Genomic DNA, 13,056 nt, shown 5'->3' with positions numbered 1-13,056 from the left:
CTCCATGTCCAGCGTGAAGAACCTGGGGGGCGGGGCGCGTCGGAGGGGGGGGCGGGTTTCGGGGCGGCGACGAGGGGGGGGGGGGACGCACCGGCGATTCCAGGAGCTGAAGGACGACCGCGTCCGCTTCGCCTTCTTCAGCCAGCCGCGCATCTTCGCGTCGGGCTGCGGGCCCTCGTCGTCGAAGAGGTAGTCGAGGAACGGCATGGCGAACCCGCGCGGCGCTGGCCCCGGGACGGGCGGTGCCTGGGCTCGTTGCGTTGAGCCCGTGGTGCTGAGCGGCGGTTTGTGAAAAGTAGGATGAACCTCAATAGCTTCAACATGTCCTCGAGATAAGATCGTCGAAGACGTTGAAGAGCCGCCGAGCAAGTCTGTGGCAGCCTCGCCGCGAGCGCGTCGCGCCGGCCCGAACGCAAACCAGCGAGTGCGTGCTAACCTGCCGGCGTTGCCCGAACGCGAAGGGTTCCAGGATGGGCATGCACGCCGACGACCCCGACGAGATCTACGACGCGAACGTCGCCGCCGAGTACGAGCAGATCGCGCGCGACGAGGGCGATTGGGCCAACGACATGTACGACAAGGTCGCCAAGTACGCCGAGAAGCCCGAGCCCTACATCCCGCCCGGCGAGGGCAAGGGCGGCCGCTGGGGCCGCGGCCGGGGCGGCAAGGGCTTCGGCCGCGGCGGCCGCGGCGACTTCGGCCGCGACTTCGGCGGCCGCGGCGACTGGTCGCGCGACGGCGGCTTCGGCCGCGGCCGCGGCCGCGGCAAGGGCGGCCGCTACGAGCCGCCGCCGCGGCGGCCGCCGGGCGGGCCGCCGCCGACGGAGTGGGGGCGCACCTTCGAGCGGCGCCGCGGCGGCTCGCGGGACCGGGGCCCGCCGCGCCGCGACCGGTCGCCGCTCGCGCCGCGCCGCGGCCGCCGCCGGTCCGCGTCCGACTCGCCGCCGGGGCGCCGGGGCGACGGCCCGCGCCGCGGCCGGTCCCTGTCCGCGTCGCCGTCGGGGCGGCCGACGTACCGCCGGCACCGGGCGGACCGGTCGCGGTCGCGGTCGCGGTCCGCGGACCGGTCGCCGTCGCCCTACCGCTACCGGGGCCGGAGCGCGAGCCCCGACGGCTCCCCGCCGCCTTCGAAGAAGGGCCGGTCCCGGAGCCGGAGCGGCACGCCGCCGCGCGGCCGCAACCGCCGCCTGAGCAACGACGACGCGTCCCGGGGGAGCGACAAGTCGGACTAAGACTAAGTTACCAGCCCGCCGGGCGCTTGGAGCGACACGCCTGAGTCGGACTAAGCTACCAGCCCGCCGGGCGCTTGGAGCGACACGCCCGAGTCGGACACGTCGGACTAAGTTACCAGCCCGCCGGGAGCTTGTCGCCGTAGAGGTCCACGAGGCCGTACCAGTCGCGGAGCTGGTCGCTCGTGAGCTTGACGCCCGCGAGCGTCGGGTTCGGCGGCGGCTTCGCGGGCGGATTGATCCAGAGCCCCGCGAGCTCGCCGGCCGGCGCGGAGTGCGCGTGGTCCCGCACCATCTTCGACGAGAAGCGGTGGGGCTCCATGGCGGGCAGCCCCTCGGCCGACTCCCGCGCGTCGAGGGCGTGGCGGAGCGCGACGTCCGGCGACGTGAAGAGGAAGAGCCAGCCCTCGGACTGGATCGCCACGGGCCGCCCCTCGGGGTCCGTCGTCTTCAGGATCCAGTAGTCCGGGTGGCGCCGCAGGATCGACACGGCGGACCAGAGCAGCCGCTCCTTCGTCGCGGTCTCGTCCATGCCCGGCGGGCCACCGCCCGTCTCCTGCATCGCCCGCGCGATGATGCCCCAGTCGCTCAGCGCCGCCTCGACCTTGGCGACGCGCGAGAAGAACTCGAGGAGGCTCGACTCGTAGCCGTCCTCGCCGAGCACGAGGTCCGGCGCGTCCGGCAGCGGGTCGAGCGACAGGCCGAGCACGGGCTCGGACGCCGCGCGCGCGTAGAGCTGCTCGACGAGGTCGAAGCCCGTCACCCGCGTCAGCCCGTCCACGGGCGCCGACAGCGCGACGACGACGCCGTCCGCGAGCGCGAGCGCGTCGCTCTCGTACTTCGTGTGCCAGCCCGTGTAGGCGGCGACGCAGCGGAACAGCGTGCACTGGAAGAGCGGCGCGTCCGCGCCGGCCTCGCTGAGCACGGGCACGTTGACCGTCGCCTCGACCTCGAAGGGCTCCGGCGCGAGCTCCGTGCTCGGCTGCTCCTGCTTGCCCGACGCGACGCGCACGAGGTCGACGACGTCGGCGAGGTCCTTGTTCGACAGCGAGAAGCACATGGCCCGCTGCAGCAGCTCCGACGACGCGCTCAGCGGTCGCGCGGCGCGGCGCAGCGCGCGGTTCGTCGTGCGGCGCGGCGCGTGCCTGCTCGCATGCCGGAAGCACGCGCGCATCGTCGTGCGGCAGCGCGAGAACGCGCCACCCGCGCAACGTGCACCTCTCTCTCTAGCGCATTAGACGAGCTAGCCCGCCGGCGCGCCGCCTTGGGCGCCTCGGCAGCATCGACTCGCAATGATCGCGACGGAGTTGGTGGCTCTTAGTGAGGAAGGCAGCCCACGGCCGCTCTGCCGCGCTACTCGTAATGCTGCCACTCCGCGGAGCTCAGCCCCCCGGGGGCTGCCGCGAACCGGCGGGGAGATGATGGGGCCGTAGGGGCCGCCGCGCGCCGATCCCATGTCCCTGCCCGCCATCGCCAAGCCTTCGCGGCGGCGGTCCCTGAGCGACGTGCCGCCGATGACGCAGGCGTCGGGCCCCGCGTCCATCATCCAGAGCGGGTCCGTCGGCGCCCTCCTGGACCCGCTCGCGGCGGCGGCCGCCGCGCGGGGCGGCGCGAAGCAGGAGCGGAAGCGGGAGAAGCGGGAGAAGCGCCACTCGCTGAGCGAGTTCGAGACGGCGGGAACCGAGGGCAAGGGCGACCTCTTCCGGCGCGTCGTCGGCGAGGTCATGGAGTCGCAGTCGTCGAAGAAGCGGGACCTGCGGGACGTCGTCTGCGCGGCCATGAAGCTCAAGAGCCGCGCCCAGGCGCTCATCGGCGGCCTCGAGAAGCTCCTCGAGGCCTACGACCCCATGTACACGTTCCCGCCGCCGCCCGAGGCGACGTACCTGACGCACGCGGACGCGGCGACGCGCGAGCAGTGGTTCCGCAGGTTCGCGGAGCACGCGCGGGGCCGCGTCCTCGAGGCCGTGCGGTCGCGGGCCGTCACCGAGGAGTGCCTCCGGACCGACGGCCACGCGGCCGCGCTCACGCGGCTCGCGGCGGAGCACGTGCTCGGCGCGGGCCGGGCCTGCCTCTTCGTCGACGCCGGGGGCGACCTGCGCCTCGTCGCCGACGCGAGCGTCGCGAAGCGCGACCGCCGGCCGTCCTACCAAGAGGTCGACCCGAAGGGCCGCGAGCGGCGGCGGTCGCGCGAGAACAGCCGCGACTTCGAGGACGTCGCGGCCGCCGGAGCCGCGCGCGACGTCGCGGCCGCGCCGCGCGGCTCCGGCGAGCGGAGCCGCGCCAAGTCCTCGTCCCGCGACCTCGACGAGTCCGGAGGCGGCTCGCCGCCGCCGGACCCGCTCCTCGACGCGATGCGTCGCGTGGCCGCGCAGGCCGTCGCGCTCCAGGCGACGGTCACCGAAGCCGGCTGCGTCTGCGTGCCCATCGTCGACCAACACTTTGGGGACGGCGCGCTCTGCCTCCACCGCGTGGGCAAGCCCCTCGACGCGACGGACGCCGGCGCCATGGGCCGCGTCATGGGCGTCGTCGACGGCATCCGCGCCGTCGCCGCGACCTGTGGCGCCTGGGACGCGCGCGCGGAGTACGCGCCCCCCGCCGGCGGCGGCCGGGCGTCGCGGCCGTCCTCCGCGGCCGGCGCGCGGCGCGGCTCCGCCGCGGCGCCGGCCCTCGCGACGATCGCCGGCAGCCCCGACGTCGACCGGCGCGTCATCGCCCGGGCCTAGAGCCTCCTTTACTTTTGCTTCTCATTGCCCGGGCCTATAGCCTCAAGTAGAGCCTCTGCGTCAGCCACTAGAGCCCCCTTTACTTTTGTTTCTCGTCTTTGTCGTCGTCCTTCGGCGGCTCCTGGAGATCGACGAGGTTGACGGGGTTCGTGCCGACGGTCGCGGAGATGACCTGCTTGACGACGGCCTCGAAGTCGTCCGTGAACTTCTTCGTGAGCTGGCCCGTGCCCGGCGCGAAGGACGGCTCGACGCCGAGGGCCGAGGCGACGACGGAGACGAGGATGATGGACGCGAAGAGGGGCCGCGCGTAGGGCGCCGACGCGTCGTTGACGAGGAGCAGCGGCAGGCCCACCGCGGACGCGAGGTCGATGACGATCGCGTGGCGCGCCGCGAACCTCGCCAACCGCGGCGCGGCGGCGTTCGACGCCAGGTTCGACAGGAGGATGAAGGCGAGCAGGCCCCCGAAGGGCACGGCGTGGAAGGCGACGTCGACCTTGTCGAGCGCGCGGAGCGCGCCGTTCGCCGCGGCCGCGACCGCGGACGGCTCCGGCGCGCCGACGCCGAGGAGCCCGTCGACGGGCACGGAGGCCATGAAGTCGTCGACGGGCTGCGCCGGCGGGAGGATGTCGAGCGCCGGGAGGAAGTAGGCGCCGACGGCCAGCGCGCGCGCGGGCGCGTCCGTCTTGTTCGAGATCGCCTCCCACGCGTCGAGCCGCTCGCGCCGCGTGCGCTCGACGTCCTCCTCGGCGGACTTCGCTGACGCGATTTTGGAGGCCGCGGACCGGTCCTCGCGCCACTGGGCCTCGAGGCGCGCGCGCATCTCCTTGAGGGGCACGAACTCGGACGGCTGGAGCACGCCGTCGCCGTTGTCGTCGAGCGACGCGACGACGCGCTCGAGGCGGTCGCCGTCGTCGAGCAGGGCCTCGAACTTGCGCGCGCTCCGCCCGTCCGCCGCCTCGGCCACGAAGGCCGTGCGCAGCGCGGCGCGGAGCTCGTCGACGGTGACGACGCCGTCGCCGTTCGCGTCGGCCGCCGCGAACGCCGCGTCGAGCGCCTGCTGGAGCGTCGCCTCCTGCTCCTCGCGGATGGACGACTCGAGCGCCTGCGCCTCGGCGCGGAGCGCGTTCGCCTGGGCGAGCAGGGCCTCGGGCGACTCGTCGTCGTGGGCGGCGAAGCGGGCCGTGGAGCTGGGTGCGGCGGAGGTGCGCGGCGTCGCGGACCGCAGGCGCCGCAGCGCGGGCCGGTGCGAGATGGGCACGAGGGCTGTTGTGGTGGCGACGAGCGCGAGCGCGATGATGGAGGAGCGCCGCATTGTCGAGCTTGAGTGTTGTGTTGGAGCTGATCCAGTCACTCCCATAAGAGCTTGCACTGCGTCGATTTGTTGAGGGCAAACGTGGCAGAAGGTGAAGCCCCCCGGAAACAAACAACTTTACCCACCTAAATCAGCTTGGTCGCGTCGTGGCCCTCGGGGTCGTAGGGCCGGAGGTACTTCTTCAGCTCCTTCTTCGACGCGTGGCGGAGGACGACCTTGACCTCGGCGTAGTTCAGCACGGTGTAGTTGAGCGGGATGTCCGCGTGGATGGGGAGCAGGTCCGTGGACAGGACCCGGGGCCAGACGCCCAGAAAGTACTGGAGCTCGGTCCACATCATGTTGCCCAGCTTCGCGCCGGCGACGAGGTCCTCGTAGTAGACCGAAAAGGAGTCGCGCGACCGCTCCTTCCACGCGTCCGCCGCCTCGCGGCGGCTCGAGAGGATCGTGAGCAGGTGCCGCTTCAGGCGCGCGTCCGCGAGGAGCTCGATTTGGTGGCGCTGGTGGAACGCCAGAGCCTCCGCGTCCTGCGGGTGCGCCTGGTGGTCGTGCGTCGATTTTTTCTTGCGCGACGCGGCGCGGTCCGCGTGGTTCGCCTTGTCCGAGACGTACATGCGCAGCGCGTTCCAGCGCCAGAGGAAGACGACGCCGAAGCACAGCCGCTCGAACTCGTCGAGGAGCGCGCCGTCGACGGCCTTGCCCGGCTCGACCATGTACTTGAAGACCGTCGCCTTGGGCGCTCCGGTCGCGTTCGCCGGCCAGGGCCGCGTCGGCGACATGTTCGCCTCGCGCCAGAGCGCGTCGGTCCGCGACCGGTTCCCGGGCCAGCGCGACGCCCACGCGCGGAGCGTCGACGCGTGGTCCTGGTGCGCGGCGGAGAGGAGCTCGTTGCCCGCCTCGACGGACGGGTGGGACCCGAGCATGGACACGACGAACCCGGAACCGGACCGGCGCTGCGTGACGATGACGACGCGCCGCGGGCGCACCGACGCGCAGCGCGCGGACGTCTTCGGCCGCCGCGCGGCGGCGGCGGCCGCGACCGCGAGGAGCACGCGGCGCGCGCGCGTCAGCGGAGGTCGTCGGGGATGGGCGCACATCAGCGGAGGGCGTCGGGGATGGGGACAAGCGTGGGCATGTCGTCGTCGTCGTCGTCCGAGCCGAGCGCGGGCATGTCGTCGTCCGAGGGGGCGGCCTCGATGAGCCCGGGTATGTCGAAGTCCGAGTCCGAGTCGTCGGGATGCGACAGCGAGTGGACGTAGATGTCGAGGAGGAGGATCTGCCGCGCGAGCGCCGCGTTGGGCTGCAGGTACTCGTCGACGAGGATGGCGATGTCGGGGATGAGCCACGGCGCCTTCGACAGGCCCAGCGTCCGGCGCACGGCACCGTATTTCATCTTCGTACCATTTCGCACGAGGGCTGCCTTTGTTGAAGAATGCAATCAGCTGGTGTTTGCCTCTTTTTCTTTTTCCACCTCGACGCGTCGTCATCGCACACGACCGCCAGCCTCGCGCCTTTGGGAGGATCGACGACACCATGAGCTGCGGGAAGAAAGTCTGCGTCATCGGCGGCGGGACGTCCGGCCTCGCCGGCATGGTCCAGCTCCTCAACGAGGGCATCGAGGCGCGCGACCGGCGTCTCCCGGGAAAAAAAACATGGTGGGGCTGCCCTCGACCGTCGCCCGTCCGTAGGTCGTCTGCTTCGAGAAGGAGGCGCGCGTCGGCGGCATCTTCAATTGGGGCGAGGACAAGAACGGCGTCTACGACAGCGTGATCCTGACGATCTCGTCCATGCTCATGGCGTTCAGCGACTTCCCGTCGACGGAGACCAAGTACTGGACGCACGAGGAGTACCTCAAGTACCTGCAGGACTACTGCAAGAACTACGAGCTCGACCAGCACATCCGCTTCAGCACGACGGTGGACAAGGTCGAGCTCCAGGCCGGCGACAAGTGGCTCGTCGAGGCCACGTCGAAGGACGGCACGAAGCACAGCGGCCTCTACGACGGCGTCTGCGTCGCGTCGGGCAACTTCCAGACGGCCAAGGTGCCCAACTTCCCGGGCATCGGCGACTTCAAGGGCGAGCTCGTCCACGCGTCCCAGTACAAGCGGCCGGACCAGTTCAAGGACAAGAACGTCGTCGTCATCGGCCTCGGCGAGAGCGGCGCGGACCTCGCGCGCGAGGTCGCGTCCGTCGCGAAGAACGCCTACGCCTGCGTGCGGAGCCTGCCGGCGATCATCCCGCGCCTGCCGAACTACAAGGACCCGACGGACGCCTTCACCTTCCGCGCGCACCACTTTGCGTACACGACGGCCGTCGCGGAGAAGTTCGGCGTCTGCTACGACCCGCGCCTCGAGAAGAAGCTCTGGGGCTGCGGCAAGCTCTCGAGCATCGCCATCAACAGCGTCTGCTCGGGCCTCGTCTTCGGCATGTTCCTCAAGATCAAGATCTACGACGGCATCGTCACGCGGCTCAAGCACCTCGTCACGGGCGACTACACCGCGGGCGCCAACTGCATCGGCAACGAGGGCGAGGCGAAGAAGAACAACTCCATGATCGACGTCAAGGCCGAGGCCGACGAGGCCATCGAGGAGCACTTCGAGGCCTGGCACCGCATCAACGCGGGCAACTACTTCGGCGGCGTGCTCCGCCACCCGCTCAAGTTCCTCACGAAGAACGCGTCGTTCATGCCCGCGATCATCGACGGCAGCCTCCAGCTCAAGGCGTCGGGCCTCGAGAAGATCAACGCCAACTCCGTGACCTTCGGCAGCGGCGAGACCGTCGACTGCGACGCCATCGTCTTCTGCACGGGCTACAAGGACCAGTTCCAGTTCTTCACGGACCCGAAGCTCCAGGTCTTCCCCGACGGCAACGTGCGCAACATGTACCGCCACTGCATCCGCCTCGACGCGCCGAACCTCGCCTACGTCGGCTGGGTCCGCCCGACGTCCGGCGGCGTGCCCGCCTGCTCCGAGATGGTCGCGCGCTACTACGCCGCCGTCGTCTCGGGCCGCTGCAAGCTCCCCGACGACGTCGTCGAGCAGACCGCGCGCATGAAGAAGTTCGAGGAGGCGGCCTTCGCCTACACGCCCGACATCAAGACGCTTGTGCTCAGCCAGTCCCAGTTCTTCGACTCCATCGCGCTCGACATCGGCTGCTCGATCAACCCCTGGCGCCACATCCTCGACCCCGTCTTCCTCTACAAGATGTACGTCGGCCCCTTCCTGCCCCAGGCCTACCGCCTCACGGGGCCCCACGCGCGGCCCAAGGAGGCCTACGCCTACGTCAAGAGCCAGCACGGCGGCATGTTCCAGAACTACCTCCCCGAGAGCAAGTTCACGTCGTTCATGCCCTTCGCGGGCCTCATGATGGTCCTCGACAACCTCGTCTACTCCATCTTCGGCAAGTTCGTCATCCTCCCCTTCATGGCCGCCAACATGCCCAAGGAGGTCACGGACACCGACAAGAACTACGCCTACGGCTTCGACATGAAGCGCCGCCACGCGCACCTCGCGGAGCTCCTCGACGAGGGCGCCAAGGCCAAGGCCATGTAGAGCGCGGCGTCGCCGAGGGTCGCCGGCGGTCGGCCCGCCGTCCATCCCACCGCGCTTTGTTTCTGCCCGCCGTCCTCGCACCCGCAGTAATGTCCATTCCCGCGATGGCCCGGGGAAGCGTCCGGGGCACCGCGCGCGCGCGATCGATATCCTAGGAGCTTACGCCACTGGCGCTCGCGGCGTCTCCGCCTCCTCGAGCGGATTCGCAGTCCCGAGGCACGTCGGCGACTCCGGGCGGAGCGCGGGCCGCGCGCCGGCCTCGGGTTCCGCCGCGGGCTCGTCCTCGCGCGTCCGCTCGAGGTCCCGGGGCTCGAGGTCCCGGCGCTCGGCGCTGTCGACGGACCCGCGCTCGAGGACCCGCGCTCGACGGAGGCGGCCGAGCAGGTAGGGCCCGGCCTTGAGCGCCCGCCGCCAGATAATCGCGACGATCTTCCGCTCCCGCGTGAGGTCCGCGGCGACGACGGCGATGCCGTACGCGAAGGCGAGCGCGACGAGCGAGTTCAGGCAGACGTCGACGCCCCAGGACGTCTCGTCGTCCCGCAACACGCACGCGATGGCGATGAGGTAGATGGCCAGCAGCAGCCAGCTCAAGTTCTCCGCCAGCAGGTTGTCCGAGTCGTCGTCGAAGGGCCGGAGCCCGCCGTAGGCCTTCAGGGACGCGCACGTGAGGAAGACGAGGAGCACGAGGAGCATGCCGCCCTCGGGGATCACGGCCGACGCCACGGTGTACCCCAGCCGCCGCACGGTCTCCAGGGACTCGAAGTACCAGAACTCGGGCTCGTAGGGGATCCAGATCATGCGCGTCGGCCCGATGACGGGGTCGTTCTCGCGGATCGCGTCCGCGCGGTCGAGGAGCTCGCGCGGGCTCACGCCGAGGTGGAGCGCCGCCCGCTCGAGGTCGACGCCCTTGTGGAACCCGAAGGGGTCGATGCGGTTCCGGTGGCGCCAGCACAGCGCGTAGAGGAAGAGGGGCGCGCCGACGGGCCAGACGAAGACCATGAGCACCGCGTAGACCTCCCAGGTCCGGTAGACGCCGCCCGCGCACGCGATGCTCAGGTCGTCGACGAGGTACGTCCTCCCGGCCTCCATGAAGCTCCGGCAGCGCCAGTAGCGCACGACGAGCGAGCAGACGCCCGGGAAGATGCAGTAGACGACGACGACGGCGAACGCCGTCGCGCTGTAGCGGCGCCGCGTCCGCTCGGACGCGCCGTAGCGCAGGCCGAGCCAGAACAGGGCGATGGCGACGATGGGGCCCAGCGTCGTCGCCACGTAGCCGCTGTAGAACGTCATGCGGCCCGGCGTGAGGTCCACGGCGCACGTCAGCGCGCCGAGGAAGCTCGGTTTGTTGAGCACGTTCGCGATGTTGACGAGCGTGCCGAAGATGGGCGGCCAGGAGAAGGCGTTGACCGCCGTCGTGCCCAGAATCTGCATGGTCACGAAGAGCGACTTCCACTTGAGCCGGAGCTTCGTCGTCAGCCGCATGACGCGGACGCGCTGCTCCTGCTCGGCCGTCGACGCGCCGTTCGCCGGCAGCGGCCGCTCGAAGACGCGGTAGAGCTCCTCGAGGCGCGCGGCGGAGACGGCGGCGTCGGGCGGCCGGAACGCGCGCATCGTCCGGGCGAAGGGCGCCGGCTTGATCACGTCGAGCATGCGCCGCACGTAGCGCGCCGTCGCCGGAACGCCCGCGTCGTCCGCCGGCTCGGCCGCGTCCTCCTCGGCGGCGTCCTCCTCCGTCTTGGCGTCCTCGGCGGCGTCCGAGGCGGCGGCGACGAGCACGCCCTTGCGGCGCTTCCGCACCGCGTGGCCCGGCAGCTCCGTCACCGAGAGCGACAGCAGGAGCACGACGACGGCGACGAGGCCCAGAAAGTAGAGGACGACGGACTTGGCGGCGTCGAGGAGCGTGCAGGGCCGGCACTTGCCCCCCATGGTCTTCCAGGCGTAGCCCCGGCAGACGCTGCAGAGCCGGCCCTTGTACGCGCCGTCGCAGAGCTCGACGGCCCGCTCGTCGATCGCGCCGCCGACGCACGCCGCGCGGACCGCGCACTTGAAGAAGTCGAGCGCGTCGCGGTCCGGGCGCCACCAGCCCCGGTCGAGCTCCAGCGTGCCGATCTCCGTGCCCTCGGGGCAGCTCGCGCGCGACGGGCAGGCCTCGCAGACGCCGACGTCGTCGCGGCCCGCCGGGCACGTCTCGCCCGCCGCGCAGGCCACGCAGCCGACGCCCGGCTCGTAGGCCGAGCCGATCTCGCAGGGGACGTAGTAGTAGCCCTCGCGGCACATGTTGCAGTCGACCTGGTCCCGGCTCAGGTACGGGTACTCGCACGGCTCGCACCGCTCGAGGTCGGGGTCCATGACGTCGCCGGCCGCGCAGGCCACGCCCTGGACGTAGACGATGTGCCAGTCGATGGCGCCCTGGTGCTCGCCCATGTAGAGCGCCACGGCCCGCACGAAGACGCCGTCGCGGACGTAGACGCGCTCGTCGACGTAGTCGTCCATGCCCGCGAAGAAGGCCACGGCGTCCGCGACGACGCCGTTGGCCGACTCGGCGGCGAGGATGCGCGTGCGCCTGCCGTCGTCGTCGACGGCGACGATAGGGTCGCCCTCCGACGTGCCCACGAGGTAGCCGCCGGCGGCGATGCGGCCGCCCTCGCCCGAGACGATGAACGTGAGCGCGTGCGGCGCGTAGAGCGACGTGAAGAAGGACAGGTAGCGCGTGAAGCTCGCCATGGACATGTCCGTCGCGACGACGCCCAGCGGGTTGCCGCCGCCGTCCGCGAGGCGCGTCGCCGCGACGATGGCGCCCTCGGCCGGGCAGCCGTCGCAGTCGCCGAAGACCGGCAGGCTCCACGTCGGCGCCGCGGCGGCCATGGGCGCCGCGTAGGACACCGTGGAGTTGCGGCAGTCGCGGACCTGGACGTGCGCGTCGCCCTCGAAGAGGCCCGTCGGCGCGCCGAGCGCGTCGGTCTCGTAGTAGCAGAAGCAGAACTCCGTGACGTTTTTCGCCGCGCAGGCCGCCGCGCAGTCCCCGTGGAAGATGTGGTCGTTCGTGACGTTCTGCGCCGCGCCGTAGACCGCGTGCGCCTGGAAGAAGGCGTTCGTGTACTCCCAGTACTCGCCGTTGGCGAGGCACACGTAGTACGCGTCGAGGCCGATGGCCTCGAGCTGCGTCCACACGAGCTGGCGCCCGATCTCGTTGCACTGCGACCGGCGCTCGACGGCCGCCTGCGCCATCATGGCCGGGTCGATGAGCGCGTCGTAGTCGTCGAGGGACGTCGCCGAGCCGCAGTAGCCGTGGAGCTGGAACGTGACCGCCGTCTCCGCGAACGTGACCATGCTCTTGAGCGTCATCCAGACCTCCTTCACGAGGATGGCCTCGACGATGTTGCGCACGTGTTCCCAGGTCGCGTCGAAGGCGTCGACGCTCACGTTCGTCGTGAAGGACCCGAGGCGCCGCGGCGTCTTGGAATCGTCGAGGAGCGGCGCGCGGGCGCGCGTGCGTCGGAACAGCTCCATGGCCGCGCTGACGTCGACGTCGGCGCGTCGGTCGCGCCGCGGCGCCGCGGGTCTGACGCCGCCGGCGACGCAGGCCGCGAACGCGGCAGCCCAGGCCGCCGCGCGCGCCGCCATCGGCAGCTCTTTGAGCTCTACAGGACAATCCAGGGTAAACACCAACCTCAACGTGCGCGACGCACCGACGCCAGCTAGCCGTGGGGCGGCGGGAAAGTTACGTGGGTGGCTCTGTCTGGTCCCGTCCGTGTCCGTGAAACTCGAAACGGCGTAGTTTGGTGCGGTTTCAGCCGTGGAGTGACATATCGAGACGTCAAGTACAATCTGCTTAAGTCACTATATGGGCATGTTTCACCCCCGTATGGCGACCCTTTGCAGGCTCGAGGATCGTTCGGCGGTCCAGAGCAGCGGTCAGCATCGACATCGAGTGCGCGGACCGCAAGTGCTCTCAGCGAGGGCCGGACGTTGACGCGCTGGCCGCCGACGGCTCCCGCAGGCGCTCGCGGCCGAAGGCGTCGGCGCGCGGCCGCGGCCGACCACGGCGCCCCGGCGCCGCGGAGCGTCGCCGACAGGCCGGCCATATCATAGTATCCGGTCACTGGGCCGTCGCCGCGGCGGCCCGACGCCCTGCGGGCCTGCTCGGGCCTCCGGCGCCGAAACCGGCGCGTCGCGCGACGGCGCTCGAGCCGTGACCGCGCGGCCATCCGGCGCCTCCGACGAGCACCGGTGCCTCGCACGGC

General features: G+C 71.3%; 3 protein-coding genes across 3 annotated transcripts; 1 reads left to right on the top strand and 2 right to left on the bottom strand.

The window, feature by feature from the left end:
• Window positions 1–4,031: 4,031 nt before the first annotated feature.
• Window positions 4,032–5,264, bottom strand: AURANDRAFT_62518 (hypothetical protein; the record flags this gene model as incomplete). The annotated part of the gene is made up of 1 exon (XM_009036606.1): window positions 4,032–5,264. One exon carries the CDS (start codon window positions 5,262–5,264, stop codon window positions 4,032–4,034), a length of 1,233 nt encoding a protein of 410 aa, XP_009034854.1.
• A 1,685-nt stretch (window positions 5,265–6,949) lies between these two features.
• Window positions 6,950–8,812, top strand: AURANDRAFT_22932 (hypothetical protein; the record flags this gene model as incomplete). Its single annotated transcript, XM_009037053.1, has 2 exons — window positions 6,950–7,573; window positions 7,832–8,812. Coding segments are annotated over 2 exons (1,605 nt in total), but the record flags the coding sequence as incomplete, so codon positions are not given.
• A 159-nt stretch (window positions 8,813–8,971) lies between these two features.
• On the bottom strand, window positions 8,972–12,436 carry AURANDRAFT_62516 (hypothetical protein; the record flags this gene model as incomplete). The annotated part of the gene is made up of 1 exon (XM_009036605.1): window positions 8,972–12,436. The coding sequence occupies one exon, from the start codon at window positions 12,434–12,436 to the stop codon at window positions 8,972–8,974; it is 3,465 nt and encodes a 1,154-aa protein (XP_009034853.1).
• Window positions 12,437–13,056: the final 620 nt, after the last annotated feature.

The sequence above is a fragment of the Aureococcus anophagefferens genome (assembly GCF_000186865.1).
Source record: "Aureococcus anophagefferens unplaced genomic scaffold AURANscaffold_5, whole genome shotgun sequence".
In the NCBI taxonomy this organism is placed as follows: domain Eukaryota; class Pelagophyceae; order Pelagomonadales; family Pelagomonadaceae; genus Aureococcus; species Aureococcus anophagefferens.
The sequence above is the reverse complement of the archived record's forward strand: the minus strand, read 5'-3'. Positions and strand labels throughout refer to the sequence as shown.